This window comes from Marmota monax, unplaced genomic scaffold, assembly GCF_021218885.2.
Source record: "Marmota monax isolate L192 unplaced genomic scaffold, Marmota_monax_Labrador192_F-V1.1 WCK01_AAM20220418_F8-fsc00022, whole genome shotgun sequence".
Lineage (NCBI taxonomy): Eukaryota > Metazoa > Chordata > Mammalia > Rodentia > Sciuridae > Marmota > Marmota monax.
In genome coordinates, this window is record NW_026695215.1 from 5,738,683 (window position 1) to 5,754,755 (window position 16,073).

Below are 16,073 nucleotides of genomic sequence, written 5' to 3' on the forward strand. Positions count from 1 at the left end.
TTCTTAGTCATTCTCTCTTCTCTTTCCCAAAATAGCAGTCCCGTACCTCACAACCCTGCTCTCAACAATCCTACAAATCCATTTATTCTGATCACCAGTGAGTTGGCCATTTCTACTTTTCAAAAGCATTTGCTTTATGCCCCACTTTTACATAGGAGACACAAAAACACCTTGCCCAGAATAAAACATCCCTTTGTGTTAGAACTACGGGCATTTTGGAAGGGTAGCCCACTTAAGAGTTCTCCAACTTGGGTCTTAGTTCACAAATCTGTACTTCTGCACAAGCTGGTTTTAAAATTTATTACTGAAGTACGTGTGTATTCATTTTGCTTGCTCGGAGTGTCCTCTTGCTCACCTATCTGGTAACTTTCCTGCTCATTCCTCAAAACCTTTCCAACACGATCTCCACCCAGACAACCTGCCCAACTCTAGGCCCATGCTAACAGTGGCACCACTAACCCCTTGAAGCACATGAGCACTTGAAATGTGACTAGTCCAAAGTAAGAGGTGCTGAAATACAAAGCAGATTTATAAGGCAGGATTTTAAAATGCAAACCATTCACTAATTGTTGTATTGACTACATGTTGATATGGTATTACTTTGCACATATTGGGTTAAGAAAAATATGTTATCGGGCTGGGGATGTGGCTCAAGCGGTAGCGCGCTCGCCTGGCATGCATGTGGCCCGGGTTCCATCCTCAGCACCACATACAAACAAAGATGTTGTGTCCACCGAAAACTAAAAAATAAATATTAAAATTCTCTCTCTCTCTCTCAAAAAAAATTTAAAAAAAAGAAAAATATGTTATCAAATTAATTTCATCTCTGTTTACTTCTGCAGGTGGCTACTAGAAAATTTAAAATGACACATTTTGTGTCTTACATTAGATTTCCGTTGGATAGCTCTGCTTTCAAGTCTACACCAGTGGTTTTAAATGCAGAAGGAGCTGGAAAGTAGGACTGATTTGTGCGTGTCTATCTGAATGTCTGCAGAGTGGCTCTTTGGAGTGAATAATCTGTTTCTGATGTGCACCAATGATATACTCAAGACAATCAAGGAAGAAGAGATCTGATAGGTGTTTGCTGTTCTGTAGAAATAGAAGTCATCTTCTATTGATTTTGCTGAAATCCTCATGACCTTTCCACCCATTCCTACCCAGGAAAACGGTATGGTGGCATGTGTGGTCTGTGAGTTGACAAGTCCCTGGATGGAGCAGACTAAGTAGAATGTAGGCCAGCAAAGCGTGGACAACTGTGAGGGGAAAGGAAGAGCAGGGTGGGAAGAGAGGGAGCAGGAGGAGGGCAGGAGGAGTAGGAGTAGAGGAGGGGGAGGAACAGGAGGAGGAGGAGAGGAAGGGGGGACAGGAGGAGGAGAAGCAGGAGGAAGGGAGGAGGATCAGGAGGAGGAGGAGGGAAACTAATACTATCCACTATATTGTGCCGAGGACTTCAGTGTGACCAGAATGTCCGTACCTGGGCACAGTGGAAGTCAGTGGGCTCTGAGGGATGTTCATCAACATTGTATTGAAGGTGAGGAGAAGAAAGAGGGGTGCTGTGACCAATCAGGTTGGCAAATGCTGTACTAAACAAAATTAAGAGCTTGTTTTGCTTTTTCCTTTTTAATTGCAGGACTTTTCAGGGTCTTTAATCTGCTATGAAACATTTTGACAGCTCGAAGGGGAAAACTTGAAGTCAGCATTCCCAACATACCTGGCCACAGACTTCCTTTTTAAGAAACACATGCCAACATCACTGGTTCATAAAATTTGTCCTAAACAATGATCTTTAATCTGCATTTTAGGATGAAGAAACCATGGCTCAGGAAGTTGGGACATGCCCTACATTTCTTTGTCATATAACTGGTTTGTGTCTAAGCCCAAATTCCAAATTCACATCTATATCAGAGAAAGGAATTAAACAGGGTCAGAACAGGCAGATATCATCATGAAGCATTCACAGCGCATACAGAAATACTCTTTTTATTTATTTTTTTGTACCAGGGTCTGAACCCAGTGGTGCTTAACCACTGAGCCACATCCCCAGGGTCTCATTAAGTTGCTTAGTGCCTCATGAAATTGCTGAGCCTGACTTTGAACTTGAGATCCTCCTGCCTCAGCCTCCTGAGTTGCTTGGATTACAGGCATGTTGCCACTGCGCTTGGCAGAAATACTCTTAAAGCTACCTCTTTCCTCCCATGTGGCCTAAGCTCCCGGCCTCCCTTCAGTCTTCACTTCCTCTTTGGTCTCCTAGGATGAAAGAGTTAGTTCCCTTGTGAATTTTCCAGTGCTCTGCATTTGGATCTCTCTGGACATACTGCTTTATTATTAGCTTTTTATAGGCACACATCTTATCTCTCCAAGTAGACAAGAGGCTTGCTGTGGTATTGCTTTGAGTTCCCTACAGGGGGTCTTGCTTGTAGCAGGGGCCCACTAGGCCTTTCTTGGTTTTTTAATCACCAGCCTGTTGGATCAGCTGCTAATGGATCATGGTGTCTTTTATAGTATCTAAAGGGTACAGAAAAACTGACTCTTGGTTAGACATTGTGCGCTCGCCTGGTGTCAAACAGCTTGCCATTGAACACTGACGTACCTGTAAAATGCAGCTCATGATATCAGATGCGATTTTTGCATGAGGCGGGTCCTCGTCCCTCCCTGAGGGTCTCAGGCTGTGTTCCAGGCAGGAGTCCCAGAGCCCCACAAGGGCCTTGGCATGCTTCTCAATGGACTCTGTCTCTCTGATGGCTGTTGTGATTCTTGTGATACAGATTTCAACCACTGCCTGGTCATTGTTATTGGTTTGGTAATCCTGTTTGGAAAGAAAACCTTCATGTTGAATAAGACCCTAGAAAGTTATCCTTCAAAGACCAACTACTGACTGTCATTTAGAAAAGGGCAGTCCATGCTGCAGCTAAGGGGTGAGGCTGCAAACCACAGTCTACAATGAGGCCATTGTCCTTCCACCTTGGAAGAGGCAGGCCTGTGGGAGAGGCAGGGAGCAGATGTGCTAGGATGGGGCAGTAGGGCCGCTGGGCCTCAGCCAATGGCCAGGATGGAGAGAGCGGAGGAGCTGAACCCTGCACTTGCATAGGCTTAGCCTCTGGCTCTCTCGGTTTCTCAGCCCATCACAGGGCAGGGTTACCCTGGCATTTCAGGACCACTTATGAAGTTTTCCACACTCCTTTCCAATTTCCCCTCATTAGCTCTCTCTGTCTTTGGGGACACAACAGTAGACATCATGTCATTTCTCCCTCTTCCATGCAGGTAGCTGCCAAACCCAGTTTAGCTTTCCCTGGCCAAACTGCCCTCCACTCCCATTTCACATCTTTCAGATTCCACACTCAACCGAGTTATTACCACCGCCCAGAGCATCGAACTGTGGAAAAAATGCTGCTGGCATTCATTTGAAAATCAGTCTGTGAACTGCATGTGGCTGACTCACAAAGCTGACAACATCGTGGTGTCTCTAAGCGTTGAGGTCTTTTGATGCAGGAGGTGATGATGGGCTTTTCTGTCCATGACAGGTTCTGCTCTGAACGTTCTCCTCATTGTTACTATAACTAAGGGGACAGTAAACACCTTTGCGTGAATCACTCTCTTCCCTGCAAATCACTTGTAGCCTAGATTCTACAGAAATTGGACTTCTGAGTCTCAGGATGGGATTGCTTTTCAGGCTCAGGAGATGTCCATGTACTATTCTGGGAAAGTCTTGCTACTCGGTGCTCGGTCATCTGGGTGAACCTGGTCTCCTTCTGTGCTTTTTCAGGAACAGAGCATTTCTAATTTTTGACTTTTTGATAGGTGAGAAACAGTATTTCTTTGCCATATTAATCAGGGTACCCTGACCCAAAGCCAGCTGGAGACATTTCACCTGTTTGTTGGTGTTCCCATTTCCACCTCTGGGAACCCGTGTGTGTCCCAGGTTCATCTACCCTCACGACTTGCTTTACTCTTTGATCCTCCTCTGGTGCAATCTCTCCTTCCATGGAGAATGCCAAGTCGACACTTGACATTGAGACGTGGATACGCCTGCATATTTCACTACTGCCAGCTTAATTTTGCTTTGTGCTTCTATTTACTGGTGTTTTAAGGTTTTGGATAGTCAAATCTGTCATTTTGGGGGGTCTCATTGTTTTTCCTTTCTGGTTTTCAATTGGAAATTTATGGGCTTAAATTATTCATAGAGTTAACAATGAATTCAATAGACATGGTAGAGAAATTCAAAGGATGCCAAGAGAAGGTTTGCTGTGAAAAGCAAGAAGTCCTGCTTCCCCGTGCCCTGCTCCTATTCCCAGTTCCCTTCCCCAGAAGTGGAGCACATAGAAATCGCCTGTGCATAAGCCTTCCTTCCTGTGTGCTCCTTTTAATGCTTTAAAACAACACAACAACAACAACAACAGAAGCTTCCAGTTTTCCTTACTGAAAGTCCTAATAAGAATCGCCCCTTATTTTTCTAGATTAACAACAACCTGACAAAGGATCCCATTTATTATTTTAGAAATTAGTCTCCTAACCATCCACTTAGTTCTTCCATCTCTGTATTTGTGGAAGGACATAGAATGCCTTTTCTTTGAGGAGCTCATCTCATCTTGCCACTCCCATTGCAAAAAAGCTCATCTCCTGGCAATTGACTCACGGGCATGGGGTACGGATTCAGGGCTGTCTTGAGTCTGCTGTGCCGGTCCTCAGCTCTCCCACACCATGGATCTCAGGGTCTTCCTTGTGTCAGCTCCAGATTCCTGACATACATTTTGTGTTTTTGTGGTTGCTATTAACAAAATCTGTTTTTCCCCTCATCAGGAATTTTAATTAGTTCTTGCTGATTAAGTGAACCTTTTGCTTTTTGTATTTATTTTGTAGCCAGCTGTTGAGCTCCACTATTCTTAATTATGATAAATTTTCAAATTATTCTCTTGGGTTTTCTAGGAAGATTTTTGTATTTTGCAGGCCTGCTGAGGTCTGTCCCTTTGATATATCTCACAGCTTAATATGTTGTCAAGAATTCCCTAAGCTATTTCACATAAAAGTGATTAGAGACAGAACACTGGTTTAGTCTGGAATTTCTTTTAATCAGTTTTTGTTTGCATCCTTTTTTTTTCTTTTTGTAGATGTGTATGGACAGCATGCCTTTATTTTATTTGTTTATTTTTATGTGGTGCTAAGGATCAAACCAATGACTCACATATACTAGGCAAGCGCTCTACCACTGAGCTACAGCCTCAGTCCCAGTCTAGAATTTTAAAAATATAAAATTCTATGGCCAGAACCAAGATAATACAGTAAATGTTTTAAATCATACAAGATGCACCACTTTCTTCCTATTTTTAAAGTTCATAAATTTGATTTAATATTATAATTTATAATATTAAAGAAGTTTCAATCCATTTCTATTTTGTTGAGTTTATTTCTTAATCAAGATTGGTGATTAAATGCCTTTTGACCATTGCTAGATACATCATTTTATTTTTGTCCTCAGAGCCATCGTTATGACAAAATTTAGAAACAAACTTCCTTAAAACAGTTAGTTTTGCAAATGCCGAATGTTTTCTAATATAAGAAGGCTGATTCATAGTGAGGTTGGGAGGGGGAACATGGGCAGATTAGACAAACTCTAGGTAGGGCAAATGGGAGGGAAGGGAGGGAAGGGGGAAAGTAGTATATAAAAGATGGTGGAATGAGATGGACATCATTTCCCTAAGTACATATATGAAGACACGAATGGTGGGAATATACTTTGAATACAGTCAGATATATGAAAAATTGTGCTCTATATGTCTAATATGAATTTAATGAATTCTGCTGTCATACATATCAAATTAAAATGAAAAAAAAAAAAACAGTTAGTTTTACATTGCTGGACTGTGTTTTACTGAATTCTGGGAATAGTTTTTTAATGTGCTGTGGGATTTTGCTTTTACTATTTATTTAAATATTTTGCATAAATATTTGGTCCTTATATCTGTCACGTTTTGTATCATTTACTCTAATTTCATAACAGGATTTGGAAAGAGTTAAGCTCTCTATACCTTAATTTTTTTTAACCTTAGTGTATCATGGCCCAAGAATAGCATATTAAAATATTCTGCAACTAGCGTGCCTATCTATTTTTCCTGGTATCTCCTATGGTTTTTGTCTTGTGCACATTGTTGTTAAATACTCTGATGCAGAGATATTAATTCCATAACTCTTGTCATCTAAACTGTCTGGCATAAAAATTACCTTTGTAGGTAGTTATGATTTAGATATGAGGTGTTCCTCCAAAGCTCCTGTATGAGACAATGCAACAAAGTTTCAAGGTAAAATGATTGGATTACAAGAACCTTAACTTAAGCAGTGGATTAATCCACTGATAGGGGCTAACTGGGTGTGACTGTAGGCAGGCAGGGTGTGGCTGGAGGAGGTGGGTCGTTGGAGGCATGCCTTTGGGGTTTATATTTTGTCCATGATAAGTGGAGTGCTCTCTGTCTGCTCCTGGTTGTCATGCCCTGAGCTGCTTTCCTCCTCCAAGCCCTTTTGCCATGATGTTCTGCCTCACCTTGGCCCCAGAGCTGTGGAGTCAGCCAACTGTGGACTGAACCTCTCAAACTGTGAGCCAAAATGAACTTTTCCTCCTCTACACACTCCTGTCAGGTCTTTTGGTCACAATGACCAAAAAGGCTGACTAACATATTGGTTTTATTTAATGCTTTTTAGCATGAATGTTTTTCTGTTTGATATAAATATCATCATCTCTGTTTCTTTTGGTTTGTATTTGCCTAGCATCAATTTCCCGTTTTATTCTCATTTGAAAAATTTCTTTTGCAGCCTATGCTGCATTGAATGAATGATTGATAACTTTGCAAAAAAAAATATTTAGTAGACATTATTCAATGATTCTCAGTAGCCAAAAGCATGTCTAATAATGGGGTTTACAAAAGTAAGAAAGTATCACTTGAGCATCATTTGATTCCCAAATAATTTATCATAATCAACAATTTAAGCATGATGGGGCTGCATGTATACATCACAAATCTTCATTTGAGAACAGAAGACCCTGCCTTAGCAAATAAGTAGGCAAACTTGTTCTCACGATATTCAGCTAAAAATGATTGATTTTGACTCAGTTGATTTCCTATCTCAAAGTATCCATTTCTATGCTTTGTCTGGCAATTGATCACGGTAACAAAAAAAAAAAAAAACTGTAGCCTATATACAAGGTCTGAATATGTGATATGGTTTTACTTCAAAATTGTTTGCTTTAATTGGAATTACCAAGGGTCTATATGAAATGGACTTACCATGCAATGCAATGATTTCAGATGGTCAAGGTGGACTACTACAGTGGACACTGGCAAATGTCCAAACCCCACCCAGGACAAAGGCACTCGTGTCCTTAGCTACTCTTCCATCTGGACAATCTGAATCCAACTGGTCCATGTGGGGACAAGAAAAGTCTGCCATCTTGAGGGGGTTATGCTGTAGCTTGCTGCTGCAGGAACCTAAGAGGTCATAGCAAACATTGTCACACTGCCCCATCAAGCACCTACTGTGTGGCCGAGGGTGTACTAAGCAGAATGTGAATGAAACAGGGACAGAGAAGATTGTACCCAGGAGGATTCAAGTCAGAAATATGAAGGGAAGCCCAGCTTGCTTTTCCTTTGAACCTGGTGACTCACACGACCAGCTGAAGAGGGTTGGGAATCTGAGCAGGCAAGTGTGAACACACTAAGGGACTAAGCTGGGAAGGCCGCATTCATGGATAGGAAAGGGTGGAGGGTCGACTTCCCCATCCCATGAGAATTCTTGGGAGGATCTTTAGATCCAGACTCCCAACAAAGATTGGCATCTGCTGGGTCCTAGTAGTGTGTTGATCCAATCTTTCCAGAGCAGCTCCCACCCAACAAAGTCCCTAAGGCCTGATCACACCTAAGCCCCAGCCACAGGAACCCTCCACTTAGACCTCTGCAACAGCCTCACCTGGGAGTGCATTGATTTCATCTGTCCAGACAAAGCTCCAATCAACAATACTTCCCATTCCTTCCTACCTTATATAGTAGAGAAGAGACGATGAGAGCTATTTCAACTAGCTGCAGTTTGGGGCCACTCCAACTGGCAGCTATGTAAGCAACAGAAAAAGTAAGGGGATAACACCTCCCAGCACTTGTTCTCTCAAGCAGAAATGGAAAGAAGGACAGATGGACATAGGCAATGACCTTCCTAGTGATTGTTTTGACCACCTCAGTGGAGATAATTCTTTCATTTTTTATTAACAATCTTCAATCTTTCTTTTTCTTCTCCTTCTTCTCCTCCTCCTTCTCCTCCTCCTCCTCCTCCTCCTCCTCCTCCTCCTTCTTCTTCTTCTTCTCCTGCTTCTTCTTCTTCTCCTCCTCCTCCTCTTCCTCCTCCTCCTCCTCTTCCTCCTCCTCCTCCTCCTCCTCCTCCTCCTCCTTCTTTTTCATTTTCTGAGGTTTATTTCTGTGCTGATTGGTTCATGGATATATGCACATACATAATTGTTTTTTTCTCATTTTTAGCATTTTTAAATGACAGTTATCTTTCCTTATCTTTTGAGGGTTAGGGGTTTGGTCTTATTTTGATTTTGTTTTGTTTTGTTTCTCATTCCCAAGTTCATTCTCCCTCTAAAATCCAAATTCTCTTGTTTTCTCTCCCTTTACTTCTTTTTTCTATTTTGTCTTCTGCTTCCTTATAACCATCACTTGCTACATCTCTTCTGCACTCTCTTTGATCACAATTGAAACAGTGCAAACTTGCTTCTATCTTCATATCACATTTTCATTTCTCTTAAAGAAGTGTATTTTTTACCATTTTTAGAAATATTTGGTTTATAGAACTACTGCCACACCACACACAGTTGTTACACTGTGCATGGGATAGTTGATACATGCTATTTTTTAAATGCCAGATCTACTTTATGGCTACTTATTGTTTTTGTTGTTGGCAATTGCTGACCCCACGATTCCTTTTTTTTTTTTTTGTGGTAATTAGTACTGCAGACATCATAGTAGACACAAGGCATTTATTTCAAAGCTGTATATTGTTTGCATCTTGCTTCACACACAAACTCACCATGCTCAAACTTCAGCTATAATTTTATACAAAAAGAGAAGAGAAAAAAACTCAGACTAATGACCAGGATCCAAGTAGAAACATCTAGGGGAAGGGAATACAGGTCCTAATCATGGAAATCTACTCCTACAGCAAAAATATAATTAACAAAAAGATGGGGCATACCACACCTACAAGGGGTCTCAATCTGTATAGCTCTAGGAAACTTTGGTACGAGAAGGCTGTACCTTAAAAAGACCCACATATAAGAGTAGAAAAGATAGTCACCCAACAAATGCATAAAACACAAAATGGGAATACAAGAAATATGAAAAAAAGAGTACAACACATGCTAAAGTTCATAATTGATCAGCAACTGACTTCAAAGATATTAAAGTGATGAAATATCAGATAAAGAATTCAAAGAATCATTATAAAAGTGATCAATGTATCCTAAGAGAACACAGAAAAATAACTGAATGAAGTAAGAAAGCCAATACAGAAATTCACTAAGGAGATAAAAATATTGAAAAAGAACCAAATAGAAATCATTAGAAACACTGAAAAAAAAAGTTAACAGAAAACTTTAAAATGAAAGACACAATAAATCAAATAAAATGTTTAGTTGAAAGTTTCTCCAGTAAAGTAGACTGTGCTGGAAGACAAAAAGTCAGAGCTAGGGGAAAAAATGGCCTGACTTGAACATTCAGACAGTATTAAATACAGAAAAATAAATAATCATAACCAGAATATATAAGAACTCTAGGACAACATTAAGAGAACAAATTTAAGAATTGTTGGCATTATAAGAGAGTTTTGAGACACAGCCTAATGGAAAGGATAACCTCTTTAGGAAAATAATATAAAAATTTCTAAACCTTGAGAATAGATGGACATCAAGATACAAGAGACATTCACAACCCAATATCAACAAGATTTAAAAAACCCTCTCAATAAACCATTATAATGAAAAATCAGAATAGAATTTTAAAATCCTCAATAAAAATATGTCCCACCACATTTAGAGGCAAGCCCATCAAAGTAACTTCTGATTTTTCAGCACAAAGTGAACTCCAGGAGGGCTTGGAATGATGTATTCCAAGCCCTGAAGAAAATAACCATCAACCAAGATTGCTACATCTAGCAAAGCTATCCTTGAGAATCAAAGAAATAAAACCTTCAAAGACAAGAAGAAACTAAAAGAATTAATGATCACTAAGCCAGTACTACAGAAAATATTTGAAGAGATACTACGCAGAGAAGAACTAAACAACAAACTCCAAAGTTCACAAATGGACAAATCTCATTTGAAGAGGAGCTAAGGAAATGAGAAATGGGACCAAATTAAACATTAAAAGTAAATAAAAATAGCATAAATAAATAAGCATCTCTCAATAATAATATTAAATGTAAATGGTTCCAATTCCTCAATTAAATGACATAGGCTGGCAGAATGGATTAAAAAACCAGACCTTACTATATGTTGTTTGCAAGAGACTCATCTTACAGATGAAACAGCCACAGGCTGAAATTGAAAGGATAAAATTAATATACTTTGTAAATAGAGCCCCAAAACAAGCAGGAGTAGCTACTCTCATTGCCAAAGAAGCAGACTTTAAGACAAAATTAACAGAATAGACAAAGAAGGTCCTTCATGTGGTTAAAAAAAAAATCCAACAAAAAGACATAATGGTAGTAATATGTATGCCCCAAACATCAGTGTACTTAATTACATAAAGCAGACACTACTGGACTTAAAGACACAGAGAGACCCCAGTACAATAGTACAAACCTCTCTCACCAATAGATAGGTCAGATATCAACTCAGTAAAGTCTTTTCAGACCTGAAAAATACTATAAATCAAATGGACTTAACAGATATCTATGGAATGTTTAATCCAAAAACGGTCCAGACATCAACTCAGTAAAGTCTTTTCAGACCTGAAAAGTACTATAAATCAAATGGACTTAACAGATATCTATGGAATGTTTAATCCCAAAACAGCTGAATACACTTTCCTCTTAGCTGTTTATGAACCTTCAGTGAAATAGATTATATTTTAGGGCACAAAACAACTCTTAGAAAATACAAAAAAGAATTGATATAATTCCTTGTATCTTATCTGATAGAATTAAATTAGAAATCAACAACAAAAAGACATACAGAAATTATATAAACACATGGAAATTGAACAATACCCTTTTGAATGATGAGTGGATGATAGACTAACTAAGGGGAAAACTTTAAAAATAACAGCATCAAATGAGAATAGTGATACCAGAACATATAGGACAGTATTAAGGCAGTTCTAAGAGGAAGGTTCAATAGTTATGAGTGACTATTAAGAGAATCAGAAAGACCCCAAATAAACAACCTAGTGATGCCTCACAAGATCCTTAAAAATCAAGAAGAAACTTATTACAAAGCTAGTAGATATAAGTAAATAATTAAGATCAGAGCCATAATCAATAAAATGGAGAATTTTTAAAATGTAAAGAATCAATGAAACTATGAGTTCATTTTTTGAAAAAGTAAGAAGATTAATAAACCCATAGACAAACTAACCAAAAGAAAAAGAAAGAAGACCCAGATTTAAAAAAACAAAAGTTGGTGAAAAGGAAGAAATCACTACAGACATCATAGAAATTCAGAGAATTAGAAGGGACTATTTTGAAAACTTATATTCCAATAAGTGTGAAAGCCTTGTAGAAATGGATACACTTCTAGACACATATGACCTGCTAAAATTGAATAAAGAGAATATAGAAAACCTATACAAACCAGTAACTAGCAATGAGATAGACACAGAAATAAAAAGCCAATTCCTATAAAGAAAAAAGTCCAGGACCAGCTGGATTCTCAGCCAAATTCTATCATAGTTTTAAAGAACTAATTCCAAAATACTGCTCAAATTATTCCATGAAATAGAAAGTGATGAAACATTTCCAAATTTATCATTTGAAGCCAATATCACACTCTTATTAAGAACAGATAAGGAGACAATAGGCCCAGTGGCCGCTGGCGTGGTAGACACATAACCCCAATTGGAGGAGGGCCAGAGCAGAGCCGCCGCCCGCGTCTGCAAGGTAGGCAGACCTGCGACCGACCGGCAGAACAGGCCCAGCATCCCGCCAGCATGGTAGACACATCACTCCAATTGGAGGAGGGGCAGAGCAGAGCCGCCACCCGCATCTGCAAGGTAGGCAGACCTGCGACCGACCAGCAGAACAGGCCCAGTGGCCCGCCAGCGTGGTAGACACATCACCCCAATTGAAGGAGGGGCAGAGCTGCCGCCCGCGCCTGCAAGGTAGGCAGACCTGTGACCTACCGGGAGAACAGGCCCAGCGGGCCCGCTGGCATGGTAGACACATCACCCCAATTGGAGGAAGGGCCCAGCTGCCGCCTGCAAGGTAGGCAGACCACGCGTCCCGGAAAAGGGGCCCAGCGGCCAGCCAGCCTAATTGAAAGATCACCCCAATTGGAGGAGGGGCACAGCCGCTGCCCGCGCCTGCAAGGTAGGCAGACCTGCAACCTGGAGAACAGGCCCAGCGGCCCGTCAGCATGGTAGACAGATCACCCCTATTTGAGGAGGGTCCTAGCCGTTGCCCGCAAGGTAGGCAGACCACGAGACCTGGAGAAGGGGACCAGCGGCCCGCCGGTGGGATAGACAGATCACCCCAATTGGAGGAGGAGCACAGCCGCCGCCCGCCCCTGCAAGGGAGACTTTGCAACTATACAAGAGCAATATAAATATATAGGGGGAAAATTCAATAACACAACAGTTTCACCAAGCAGAAAGAAATGCGAGCAGTATGAAAAGACAAGGAAAGAAAGGACCACAAGCAATGCAGGTCAACTCAACTTTAGAAGAGGTAATAGCTGCAGCAGATGGAATGTCAGATAAAGAATTCAGGATTTACATGCTTCAGATGATCTGGAGTCTCAAGGAACACATTAGACAGCAAAATCAGACAATGAAAGATCACTTCGACAAAGAATTACATAAACAAATCCAAGAAACAAAAGATCAACTATACAGGGATATAGAGGTTATAAAAAACAAACAGAAATCCTAGAAATGCAAGAAGCAATAAACCAATTTAAAAACTCAAACAAGAATACTACCAGCAGAGCAGAACACTTAGAAGATAGAACATCAGACAATGAAGACAAAGTATTTCAACTTGAAAAGAACATAGACAGCTCAGCAAGACTCTTAAGAAACCATGAGCAGAACATCCAAGAAATATGGGATAACATAAAGAGACCAAACTTAAGAGTCATTGGGATACAGGAAGGTATAGAGGTCCAAACCAAAGGAATGAGCAATCTGTTCAATGAAATAATACAAGAAAACTTCCCAGACTTGAAGAATGAGACAGAATCCCAAATCCTAGAAGCCTACAGGATGCTGAATGTGCAAAATCATAAGCAATCCACACATAGACACATTATAATGAAGATGCCCAACATACAGAATAAGGAGAGAATTTTAAAAGCTTCAAGAGAAAGGAAGCAGATTACATTTAGGGGTAAAAAATCAGGATAACAGCTGATCTTTCAACACACACTCTGAAAGCTAGAAGATCCTGGAACAAAATATTTCAAATGCTGAAAGAAAATGGATTCCAACCAAGAACTGTGTATCCAGTAAAATTAAGCTTCAGGATGGAAGATGAAATTAAAACCTTCCACGATAAACAAAAGTTAAAAGAATTTGCAGCTAGAAAACCATCTCTTCAAAACGTCCTTGGCAAAACACTACAGGAAGAGGAAATGGAAAATAACAATGAAAACCAACAGTGGGAGGTAGTACAGTAAAGAGGAAAAAATAATCAAAGAGGAAAAACAAACCATGTTAAGTAACATAAATAAACAAATATGGCTGGAAGAACAATCCATATCTCAAAAATAACCCTAAATGTTAATGGCTTAAACTCACCAATTAAGAGACAAAGGCTAGTAGAATGGATCAAAAAAAATATCCAACAATATGCTGCCTACAGGAGACGCATTTGATAGGAAAAGACATACATAGACTGAAGGTGAAAGGTTGGGAAAAATCATATCACTCATATGGACTTTGGAAACAAGCAGGAGTGTCCATACTCATATCAAATAAAATAGATTTCAAGCCAAAGTTAATCAAAAGGGATAAAGAGGGACACTACATACTGCTCAAGGGAAACATACACCAACAAGACATAACAATCATAAATATATATGCTCCAAACAATGGTGCAGCTATGTTCATCAAACAAACTCTTCTCAAGTTCAAGAGTCTAATAGACCACCACACAATAATTATGGGAGACTTCAACACACCTCTCTCACCACTGGACAGATCTTCCAAACAAAAGTTGAATAAAGAAACTATAGAATTCATTTATTAGTTCTAGTAGTTTTTTTGTAGACCCTTTTGGGTCTTCTAGGTATAGAATCATGTCATCTGCAAATAGTGATAATTTAAGTTCTTCCTTTCCTATTTTGATGCCTTTAATTTCTTTCGTCTGTCTAATTGCTCTGGCCAGTGTTTCGAGAACTATATTGAATAGAAGTGGTGATAGAGGGCATCCCTGTCTTGTTCCAGATTTTAGGGGGAATGCCTTCAATTTTTCTCCATTCAGAATGATGCTAGCCTGAGGCTTAGCATAGACAGCTTTTACAATGTCGAGGTAAGTTCCTGTTATCCCTAGTTTTTCTAATGTTTTGAACATAAAGGGATGCTGCACTTTGTCGAATGCTTTTTCTGCGTCTATTGAGATGATCATATGGTTCTTATTTTTAAGTCTATTGATGTGGTGAATAACATTTATTGATTTCCGTATATTGAACCATCCTTGCATCCCAGGGATGAATCCTACTTGATCATGGTGCACAATTTTTTTGATGTGCCTTTGTATCCGATTCGCCAGAATTTTATTGAGGATTTTTGCATCTATGTTCATCAGAGATATTGGTCTGTAGTTTTCTTTCTTTGAGGTGTCTTTGTCTGGTTTCGGAATCAGGGTGATGTTGGCCTCATAGAATGAATTTGGCAGAGCTCCTTCTTTTTCTATTTCCTGAAATAACTTGAAAAGTATTGGTATTAATTCTTCCTTAAAGGTTTTGTAAAACTCCGCTGTATACCCATCCGGTCCTGGGCTTTTCTTGGTTGGAAGTCTTTTGATTGCTTCTTCTATTTCATCTATTGTTATTGGTCTGTTTAAGTTGTGAGTATCCTCCTGACTCAGTCTGGGCAAATCATATGACTTAAGGAATTTATCAATGTCTTCACTATCTTCTATTTTATTGGAATATAGGTTTTCAAAATAATTTCTAATTGTCTTCTGTATTTCTGTAGTGATATTGCCTTTTTCATCCCGTATGTTAGTGATTTGAGTTCTCTCTCTTCTTCTCTTCGTTAGCATGGCTAAGGGTCTGTCGATCTTATTTATTTTTTCAAAGAACAAACTTTTAGTTTTGTTAATTTTTTCAATAGTTTCTTTTGTTTCAATTTCATTGATTTCCGCTCTGATTTTAATTATTTCTTGCCTTCTGCTACATTTGCTGTTGTTTTGCTCTTCCTTTTCTAGGGCTTTGAGATGAAGTGTGAGCTCATTTATTTGTTGGTTTTTCCTTTTTTTGAGGAATGACCTCCAAGCGATGAATTTCCCTCTTAAAACTGCTTTCATTGTGTCCCATAGATTCCGATATGTTGTGTCTGTATTTTCATTTATCTCTAAGAATTTTTTGATTTCTTCCTTTATGTCTTCTGTAACCCATTGATCATTCAGTAACATATTGTTCATTTTCCATGTGATGTAGGATTTTTCCTTCCGTCTTTTATCATTGATTTCCAGTTTCATTCCATTATGATCAGATAAAATGCATGGTATTATCTCCACCCCTGTATATTTACTGAGGGTTGCCCTATGGCATAATATATGGTCTATTTTTGAGGAGGATCCATGTGCTGCTGAGAAAAAAGTATATCCACTTGATGATGGTTGATATATTCTATATATGTCAGTTAAGTCTAGGTTGTTGA

At 39.4% G+C, this 16,073-nt stretch overlaps 1 protein-coding gene across 10 annotated transcripts in view; it reads right to left on the reverse strand.

The window, feature by feature from the left end:
• The window catches only part of Veph1 (ventricular zone expressed PH domain containing 1), a 251,557-nt gene that overhangs the window by 209,557 nt on the left and 25,927 nt on the right, over positions 1-16,073 (reverse strand). For all 10 annotated transcript variants that reach the window (XM_046431368.2, XM_058574933.1, XM_046431367.2 and 7 more), the window contains exon 3: positions 2,591-2,806. In XM_046431368.2, the coding sequence (XP_046287324.1) occupies positions 2,591-2,806 (216 nt within the window). The remainder of the gene's footprint in view (positions 1-2,590; positions 2,807-16,073) is intronic.